Source organism: Mus pahari, chromosome 10 (genome assembly GCF_900095145.1).
Source record: "Mus pahari chromosome 10, PAHARI_EIJ_v1.1, whole genome shotgun sequence".
Lineage (NCBI taxonomy): Eukaryota > Metazoa > Chordata > Mammalia > Rodentia > Muridae > Mus > Mus pahari.
Window position 1 is genome coordinate 40223889 of NC_034599.1, and position 10644 is coordinate 40234532.

The following is a 10644-nucleotide window of genomic DNA, read 5'->3' on the forward strand; positions in this document are numbered from 1 at the left end:
AGAGAGAGAGAGAGAGAGAGAGAGAGAGAGAGAGAGAGAGAGAGAGAGAGAGAGATGCACATGCACATACATCCCAATGGTATTTTTGTAGACTTTTTATTTGATTTTTTTTTGTCTTACCTATCTTTTGTTTGTTGATTTTGACTTTCATTTTTGTGCTTTTGTGCGTTTCCCCCCTCTGTGTTGTGTTTATTATTTTTGTTGCCTTGTCTTTGTCTTTTTTTCTTTTTAGAGGGGGAAAAAATAACACGGAGTGGGGTATGTACAGATGTGAGGTGGACCTGACAGGAAACGATAAAGTGGAAAATTCATGAAAAAAAAAATCCAATTAAAAGAAAATGAGTGTGGGATAGAGGTGGATAGTTCAGTGGTTGAGAGCACAGACTGTTCTTGCAGAGGCCAGAGTTTGGTTCCCTGCTTACAATGGCGTATAACTCTAGCTCCAAGGGGTCTAGCTCCTCTGACAACGTTTGGACACCTGCAGTCACATGCAAATACCACCTCCACTACACGTACTCATAATTAAAAAAGTAAAAATGAATCTTTAATAATCATTGCGTAGAGGAATAGTGGATAGCTTTGGGGCTCCTTGCCTGAGAGTAAAGAGCCTCTACTGTCCCCTGCTGGCTTCGGTCCTTAGCTACAGAACTCCTAACAAGCCCACTAGCGCCTCTCCTTTCTCTCTCAGGATGCTAGCCACCGCCCTGTCTTCCTTGCTCGGCTGTCTCTGATAAGCCTTTGGCATAGAACTTGGTAGAGTGTAAGCAGTCAGTACACACTAGGGTAGTGGGTGAAATTCTCAAACTAGCACCCCTCGTGGGAATCCAGTTTGTGCCCCCCCTATCATTTTTCCTACATTCTGTTTCCTTAATTCCAAAGCTGTGGTCCTCTAGAAGGGAGGAAGCCAATGTTAGCTTCCCCCCAAGGTTCTCCTTGTGTGCCCCTTTCCTACCTTTGTTCTCCGATGCCGAACCTACACCCTCCTCAAAGTGCAGCCCACAACATGGCTGCCCTTTCCAGTTTAGTGGATATAAAGAAGGACTAACAGGGGCCACTGTCAAGAACTGAAGAGGTCCGGGAAACCGGCTAGGAACACACTGGGGCGGTCAGGTGTTTCCTTAATTGCTGATTTGGGAACCCATATTTCTTCCCCCTTCAGTCAAAGCAGGAGCAGATAGCTCTAAGCCCTAATGATTTTGCCTCGTTGCCTGGTGAATGGTTGTCCACTTGTTTATAAAGGTGTCTCTGTCCGTGTGGAAAGCTCGTGCGTATAGTCATCTGTGAATTTACTCTACAAGGTGTCCTCTCTGGTTTACAATTCTCCTACTTCTTCAATGCCTTTCCATAGTTCTCAGATATTTTAGATAAAAAGCAAACAAACAAACAAACAACCCAACAATAGCTTCGAGTCCTTTTGCTTTAGCCCCAGGCCTCCTCCTACTCACATGATGTGATAGAGTACAGCATGCCAGAAAGCTTGTGGTTAGTTTTCTCTTGGATTCAGGTTTGAGTTTTGACTTTACTTTTCACTATCCATGTGGCTTTGGGTCCCCTTCAATCTTCTTCCCTGTAAAACAGAGAGCAATATGGCAAGAACCTAGAAACATTGTAATTTCTTCAGCGCAGGGTGAGGGGGGTATGTTCTGTGGCCGAGCATGTCCTTAACAGATATGGAGCACTGGATGGGCCCAAATCATAGGGACTGAACATACATGCTATCATGACTAATTGCTATGCAGCCTGTAAGGTGTCTGCACATGCTCAGTGTGTCAGAAAGACTCAGAATGTTCAGCTGTTGTTATTGATTTAAAACACGAGGGTTGTTAATGTGCTCATATAATCGAGAGGGAGCCCCTTCTCTACTGATGCCTTTTGGAGTGGCTTTCCACTTCCCGTAGAAGAATCCCCTCCACCGAGTTTAAGTTCACATTATTTTCTTTTGCTTTCTTCCCACTGTGTCGCTCTCTTGCTGGGCAGGAAGTTCATGTTCTCCCAGGGAGGCAGCCTGGATGAGAAGTCTGCTTATGCACTTCGCTTGTTCACTCATGACCTTGGTTTAGCATTCTTTGGAAAGAACTCTGTCTACGTAAGACTCAGGCTCGTGCCTCCTTGCGCGCCATCCCACCTTTGCTTTCTTAGGAGACCCCACGGTTGCTTTGTGTAAGGCAGTGTGGAAAAGTTACCACTATTCTGCTTGCTTTCCTTTCGGAGACCTCTTAGAATGGCTTGTTCAGGGGGACGATGGCAGGATCAGCTGCTTGCACAACCCAGTGGAAGGGGCGGCCGGGGTCAGATGGGGAGGTAGGGCTCTGGAGCAGGCCGAGAAAACAGAAAGAAGTCGGGGGGTGGGGGGAGAAGAGCTGGCTACTTCCTTGGTCTAATTTGCAAGGAGTCTCATGATCTGTGTTGAAGCCAGAACTAAATCTCAAGCCAGTCCCAATATAACTTGTAAAACGAGTACAAGAGGTTAAAGAAAGTTGTCCATGATTCATCTTTTCCCCACAACTAGGAGAATGAGCAAGTTAAAGATGAGAATCAGTTTTCGGACTTGGTGCTTCCTGTTGGTGCTGTACTGGGGTGGGACTCCATGTCTGTGAGCAGAAAGCGGGGGCTTTTTCTGTGCTTACTGTGGACTTCAAATATGGAATTCTGGAAAGGGGGACAGATAAAGGAGCTAGAGGGAAGGAAAAAGGGTTGACTGGAGTGTAAAAGCAACAGGAACCTCAGGCTTGGTGACTGTGGCAGGTGTGAGCCATTCTCTGATGCTGGGAGAGCATGCTGCTTTGAGAGAAGGAAACGATTCTTGGATGTTTTATTCACAGGTTTGGTGACAGTGACATTTTGTTGTTGAGAATCCTTGGCTACACTTTATTATTTATTTGTGTTTGTGTGCTGCCTGTACACAAGGTACAGCTGTATTTGTCTTCTTCCATCTTTCCCCACCACTTTGCTTTGAGATAGGATCTCTCACTAAAGGAAGCACCACCATTTTGGCTAGAATGGCTGACCAGTGAGTTCTCGGGTCCGTCTGTCTCAGCTCCTGAATGCTGGGTTCCAAGGCCATGAGCAGTTATGCCTGACTAGGGATTGGAACCCAGGTTCTTTGGCTTTCAGAATAAGCACTCTTACCCACTGAGTCATCTCGCCGGCCCCCAGACTTTACTGTCTAGAAAGCCTATTTGATTATGCTCTATGTCTGACTCAGTTTACCATTCCATTCCCAGAGCTCAGAGTCCAAGTAGGTGATACAACTCAGATGAGATGTATTATCCAGAGCACAGAAGAGAAGCGGGTGACCAAAGTAAACTGGATGTTTTCTTCAGGAAGGCATGCTGAGGTAAGGAGAAGAAAACATGGTTGTACTCAAAGCCCCTGGCTGGAAGCAGAGCGGGGAGAGGAGGGTCAGCTTTCAGTCCATGTGTGTGTGTGTGTGGGGGGGTGAGGGGTGACATTGTAAAAGCTTGGGCCTTGGAGTTCATCAGATCTGTCTTCCTACTTTAGCCGTTTGGCTAGGCAACTTTGACTTCTTGGTGGGAAATGTGATTCTATTGAAGAGAAAGAGGAGAAGTGAGGGAGGAGAATAAGGAAGAGGAGGGGGAGGAAGAAGAAGGAGAGGGGAAAGGAAAAAATGAAGAGAGGAGGAGGAGATATGGGAGGGAGAGGGGAAGGAGGAGAGGGGATAGGAGGTAGATAGTTGCTTAACTTTTAAGATTTCCAAGTCTCGAGGTGCAGTTGGACATAGTAAGCACTTTGTACTAGGTGGGACCAATGCATTTGAGATAACTTTTACCTCCTTCTCTCTGTGCAATACTTGTCAAAGGGAAGGGGGGATATTTTGTGGCATATTTGGGAAAGCAATGGGCTAGGAATAAGAGTACAATCACACTCTTATCCTAATGAGCCTAATTCGTGCATTTATGTAAGCTTTGCCTGGTGCTCCATTGCTCATTTTGTGTGATGGAGAGAATTTTCTTCACCCTTTTTGAACTTTCCAGGGCTTGGGATTGGTAGCTCCTCGGGAGCCAGAGTGAGGGATAATTCATGGGAATTATAAAGCAATAAATAGCAAGTTAGTTCACTGGACTAACAGATCTCCACCATGACATGGTGATGTATTTAAGGCTCAAAATGTACAATGAAGGCTGGTGAGATGACCCAATAGGTAATGCTATTCACTGCCAAGCTTGATGACCTGAGTTCAGTCCCTGGGTCCCCTATGGTAGAAGGCAAGAACGGAGTCTACAGGTTGCCCTCTGATTCTTTACATTCACACCATGCAACTGCCCCTCAGTAAATAAATGTAATAAATATGTGTTATGAGTGACATATAGATGATAAAAGTTAAAGCGCGAAGTTTATAAATTAAACTGCATTCCAGGTAAACTCACTAACGAAGACATTGGCACCTACCTGACTCTAGTATGCTATCTGTGGGGATCAGAAAGAGCAGCATTGTGGTAGAGGGTAGGGAATGATGGGTAGCCCCAAGTTCTCTCCTAAGAGCTTGTCCTGCCTTTGCATCTTTATTTACTTACGTTCACTGTATGCATGCCTGGTGTCTATGGAGGTGGACAGAGGATATCACATTTCCTGGAACTGGAGTACAAACCGTCGTGAGCCACCATGTGAGTGCCGGGAACTGGCCCTGGGCCCTCTGTACGAACAAGTACTGTTCACTGCTGAGCTGATCTGGACCATCAGGGAGATCTTTCTTGGCAGGGTCCTAAGTGGGAGTTGGCCTTAAGATGAGAAGTAAAGAAACTGAAAGCTTGGCATCAGGAAGTCTTGCACAAGCTGATGGCTCACGCAAGCAAGCTTTTAAAGGAGTATCACACCAAGTCAGGTGGTGGTGGCACACCACCCAGCCTTTAATCCCAGCACTTGGGAGGCATGGGCAGGCAGATCTCTTTGAGTTTGAGGCTAGTCTGGCTTATAGAGCTAGTTCCAGGACAGCCAGGGCGACACAGAGAAATCCTGTCTTGAAAGTCTGTCCAAGCAAGCAAGCAAGCAAACAAACCAACACCAAAATAGCAAAAAAAAACACAAACAAACAAACCAAAACAGTACTCACTGTACCCTGTATTTTTAGGAGAGAAATGGTACAGAGTCAGCAGAAATGATCATACAATGGGATACGGTCAGCAGGAAGCTAATCAGGCAGTGTTGCACAATGGGAACACAGGGTGTCTCAAGAGCATCACAGAATGGATACACTTAGCCTTGAGTCTCATAACCATAGCTCCTTATGGTGGGAAGAATTCTGTTCTCATGATCTGAAGCCACAGTTCCCCCAGTGCCTTAGCCCCAGACCATTAAAGGCTCTGGCAAGCATGTTCCTGGTTTTATAGAAGGAGCTATGTTCCTTCTCCACACATCAGGACCTCAGGGAAAGCCTCGGATTAGCCCAGACCTCTACACTGAATCCATCTCTCCAGCCCTCATGGTCACGCATTTGTATGCCACCCATCAAAGGGGTCACAACAGAAAGAGGAGTTGGGGCCGAATCTTTACATTTGTGTTTCTGCCTCTAACACATTACCTTTGCCCAAAGACTTTTCTTTCCCTCGGAATAAAAACAAAAACAAACAAACAAACAAACAACCACAACAACTAGAGTGAGAGCGGTGACTTAGTGGTAGGAAGGGCACATGCCTTGTATGCTTGCGGCCCTGGTTTCAATCCCTACCACTCTCTCATCACAGCCACCACCACTAAATATCCACATGCCTTTGCAAAACATTCCGACCTCCATTTACGTAAAGATCTTGTTTCGATGGGACAGTAACGGCAGACGTGGAGGGTTATTCACAGCGAAGCGACCCTGAGGTGGGCATCTAAAACAATAAATGATGCAGAGCTCCGAAGAACCATCAAGCTCGCAGGCTCTGCAGATAGTCAGGGAAGCCTCATGAAGGTGACATTTACATAGTGGTCTGAGCAAAGTGAAGAGGGGAGACCGGAGGGTTCTAGTTACAGGAGAGGCAAGAACCGCAGCCTGGAGACCAGCTCTCAGGAAGTAGCTGGGCCTCCGGGTAACTGAATCCAGTGATGGAATTTAAGAGATGCATGGGAGAGGAAAGGAGTCAGGGAGGGGCTCTAGGAGAGCTGAGGGGCCGGGGAGGGTTTAGAGCAGAGGAGCCGCCTGCTGGACCTCAGGTTTGTCGTCTGCTGGGGCAACTGTGGGGAAGGGCGAGCAGGGAGGCAGGAGAGAAAGCTGATGCTGGAGAGATGCTTCTGGTGGAGATGAGGTCTAGCCTCAGCCTGGCAGGGCATCAGTAGGGAGCCAAGATAGGGCAGCTGGGCTGGGGGGGGGGTGTATTTTGAAGGCAGAGGGCACAGGATGATCTGGGGAATTAGATGCAAGCTGCTCAAGAAAGAGGAGTTAAAGATGACTCCAAGACCTTTAGCCAGAGCATCTGGAAGAAGACATTGCTATTAGCCGAAAGCGGGATGGGCTGGAAGGAACTGGTTTGGGGGGTAACCATCAATTTTAGACATGCTTTAGCTGCCTGCAGGAAATCCAACCTGAAGTGCTACACAATAAAGTAAAAAGCCTTTTCCTTTTCTTTTTGGAAGAGTAAAGAGTAAATTAATTTCACTTTATATTCTCATTCTCTCTGTCTCTCTGTCTCTAACTCATCTGTCTGCTTCTTCCTCTTTCTCTTCCTCTGTCCTTCTCTTGTCTTTAGCTTTGGTGTAGGGGATTGAACTCAGGATTTCACATGTCCCTAGCAAGCACTTGGCTTCACAAGCATAACCCTAGCCCTCTTATTCCCTCCTTATTCTAAGACAGAGTCTGGTTAAATTACTCACTTGAACTTGCTGTCTTCCTGCCTCAGCCTCCTGAGTAGCTAGGATTACAGGTTGGAGTCACAGGACCCTTTAAAACCCACCCCTTCTGATGAAACACTTGTTTATGGTTTGGCGTTGTGCTTCACCAGTACACACGTGTTGTACAAGTGCATAGGAACATGTGTAGTGAGAATATCTTCTGTATTGTAGGGGCACATCACCAGTCAATTAAAGGCAGATGGCCTATGGCTTAGGCAGGAAATGGGAGGGGGAGAATCTTGAGAGAGAAAGGATTCTGGGATAGAGCCAGGCAGGAGAGTGGCTGAGAAGATGTGATGAGATGGTTGCATGGTATCTGTGCATAGGTAACTGGCCTTGTGGCAGAATGTAGGCTAGAATAAATGGAATATTTTAAGTTATATCTAGTCAGAGAAGAGCCTAGCTCTATGGCCATGGTATTTGTAAATATATTTTTGAGTTTTGAGTCTTATTTCTGGGAGGAGGGGCTGGGAGAAAGAACCAGGAAAGAAACTTCAACAAACATGACTTGGTTGCCCTTGCATGGTACAGTCTTGTCAGCTGCGAGATGTCCCCCACTGTCTTCTCCCAGCCTCATGCTTTTGACTCTTCCTTGTAGGAGGAGACAGTCTTGAGCTATGACTCCAACTTGCGTAGTGGAAACTTACAGAGCCTGGGCCGCTTCCGCAACCGTGTAGACCTGACAGGTGACATTTTCCGCAATGATGGCTCAATCAGGCTTCACCCAGTGAAGGAGTCTGACCAAGGAATCTACACTTGCAGCATCTACCTGGGGAAGCTGGAGTCCAGGAAAACCATTGTGCTGCATGTGATCCAGGACGAATTTCAAAGTAATTAACATTTGGGTAAAGAGAGCTAAGGGGCCACGCCTGACAACAGGGCTATAGCCGGAGGGAAGGTCCCAAGCATGCGCAATGGCGGGGGTGGGGGGGGGCCCAGGCATGCGCAGTGGAAGGAGGCGCTGCTTCCAGGGGCTGGCCTTGGAGTTGCACAACCTTGAGAGTGAGGCTCCATCAACCTGGCTCACCGGATGCCTGGGCTCTCCTTGCTGTTTCTGCATGCTGTTAGGCCTGGAAAGGAGGCCTAACATACAATGAGCTAACATATAATGAGCCCCAAGGCTTTGCCAAACCACACTCATGGCCAGCGCAGTCTGCATGGCAGCTTGGAGTGAAGTAGAGTGGAGCTCCCGAGTCAAGTTTGCTTGGCTTTGAGAGAGTTGCACATCCACGTGAAGGGAGACTAACTCTAAACCATGAGAGACAGCAAGTGACGGAGAGAAAATAGGAATGTTCCAGAAGGAGAAACAGAGGGGTTTCTGATGAAAAGGTTTATGTTCTGGCAAACGCTATGCACCAAGAAGGGAGACATAATTGTACTGACTGAGGCAGGTTGTGCGAGGCTAAAGTTAAATCTTAACTCTGTTAGCAGTCAGGATGTGGGCTGCAGAGTTTCCTTCTTTCGGGGGCCTGAAGGAGCCGTCTGTGGTCGGCTCAGGGTGGGGGAAGACGACTAGAAAGGGAGGGGCGGGCTGGAGAGATGGCTCAGTGGTTAAGAGCACCGACTGCTCTTCTGAAGGTCCTGAGTTCAAATCCCAGCAACCACATGGTAGCTCACAACCATCTATAATGAGATCTGATGCCCTCTTCTGATGTGTCTGAAGACAGCTACAGTGTACTTAGATATAATAATAAATAAATCTTTAAAAAAAAAAAAAAAAAAAAGAAAGGGAGGGGCTTCAGGGCTTCAGGCTGGAGACACCTTCTTGCCAGTGTCAAAAGGTCCCAGCTGAAGCGGGAAGCAGGACAGATGGGTTTCTTCAAGACATTTCTTCATTCCTATGTGTGTTCTGTTCTCACAAGCCTGCCTTCCTTCCACTCCACAGAGAAAGCACACCAAGATGGGGCGTGGGGGGCTCACCTCCTTCTGAGGCCGCCCCACCCATAGACACCTCTATACCCCATTCTTGTCTCCCCACACACCATCCTGGGGCTGATGAGTTCCTTCCTGCCCTGGGTACCACTAATCCGGGCGCTCTGACATCATCCACCCGTCCACCAGGGATCCTAAGGGCTTGGCTCTTTGACCTTGTACTTTCTCCCTTTCTCGGTCAGTCTTGTTCAACTCAGTTCCTTCTCCTGCCAGCACCCCACATCAACTCTCACCCTACACTTCTGTTTTCACTCAGATTGTCGGGACCACTCTAGTTTATATCACCAGTGGCGTGTAGACCATCGGTCCCCAGTCTTCCCCACGACAGGGATATTAGACACTGTGTTTAACCTACTCTTGGTATTGGAAACAGTTAGATGGGCACAGATGTTTATAAACAGCCATATGGGTCTCCTGATATCTGAAGAGATTTGGTTCCAGGACTTTCTCCTCTATTGAAAATGCCAAAATCTGTGGATGCCTAGGCTCCTTATATAAAAATGCCATATTAAAAAATGGCAATTGTTTATAACAGATACACAGCCTTCTGTATGCTAAAGATCACCTCTAGATTGCCGCTAATTTCTTCATTCCTATATGTGTTCTGTTCTCACAAGCCTGCCTTCCTTCCAGTCCACAGAGAAAGCACACCAAGGTGGGGCATGGGGGTTCACCTCCTTCTGAGGCCGCCCCACCTGGAGACAGGGCTACACCCCATCCTTGTCTCCACACACCATCCTGGGGCAGGTGACAGTTCTTCCCCATGATTATCATCAATCCACAGTTGGCTGAATCCAAGGATGAGGGCATAGAGATGAGGGAGAGAAGGGCTGGTTTGGGGGACGGTAGGGGTTGTATGCATGTATGTATTTCATCTTCACCAACTTCCACGGATCCTTCACATCCGCATGCCTCCCCCTCATCCCGTCTCCCCAGCGTTGGCTAAGGCCACCGTCATGGGTGTGATTATGTGACTGGACGCCAGGGAGTGGCCCTTGGTCTGTTGCTTTCCCAGTCTAACAGATGAGTGTGTCCTGTCATCTCTGTTGCTGATTTTGAGGCCGCCTTCCTTCCAGGCCTTCTCCAACCTTAGTCCCGGTTGTCTTCTCCTCTATTAGACCAGCCTTTAGCCAGTCCCTGCTGCTGCCCTTAGCCAGGGCCAGCCATCGAAGTCACGGTGGAACATTGCGTTTGCGTCACTTGCATTGCCTACAACTCGAATTGACTTCTCTGTGACCTGTAGCAAAAAGAGGACGCACTCTCTGCTGAGGGGACGAAACTCCTTCCGTACTTGGACCCCATTGCTTCTCCAGCTCCTACCACATCCTCAGCTTCAGCCTTTGAACAGCAGCTGATGAGCTGCTTCTGTTCCCTCAGAGCACCGTCAGGCCGCCAAGCTAAGCACCATGCCCTCCTAGCCTTTCTCCATATTACCAACAGCCCAACAAACTGAATGGTTTTGTTTTTTTTTTTTAATTCACATTAAATTCTAGCACTTGCTGGCAAAGATCTCTTCCCATGCTCTGCACAGAACCAAGCACCCCTCTCTCTGTGACCTTCTGTTTCTGACACAGACCTCTGTAGCCATGCATGTAGAAGCTTGTGAATCTCTGGTTTTGTGTTTGTCTCCAGCCTTGAAGGCAGGAGCTGGGCATCAATTGTCTTTGTGGGCATCTTCTATGCCTAGAGATCTCTGGTCCCAAAGAAATGCTGATATATGCCTTTAGAATAAACAGATGATCTGAGTAAAGGACATTGTGCTGGTAGAATACTCTGAAGCCTCATTATAGCATTGTCACTATAGAGCTGGATATTATGGCATAGGCTCTTTCTAAGACAATTATTTGCCCATAAAAAATGTCAGTAGCCTTGAAAATGCTT

The 10644-nt window shown here is 47.5% G+C and overlaps 1 protein-coding gene across 1 annotated transcript in view; it reads left to right on the forward strand.

The window, feature by feature from the left end:
• Jaml (junction adhesion molecule like) overlaps positions 1-10644 on the forward strand; it is a 28345-nt gene that overhangs the window by 9861 nt on the left and 7840 nt on the right. Inside the window, exons 6-7 of the mRNA XM_021207908.1 lie at positions 3225-3337; positions 7430-7661. Of these exons, the coding sequence (XP_021063567.1) occupies positions 3225-3337; positions 7430-7661 (345 nt within the window). The remainder of the gene's footprint in view (positions 1-3224; positions 3338-7429; positions 7662-10644) is intronic.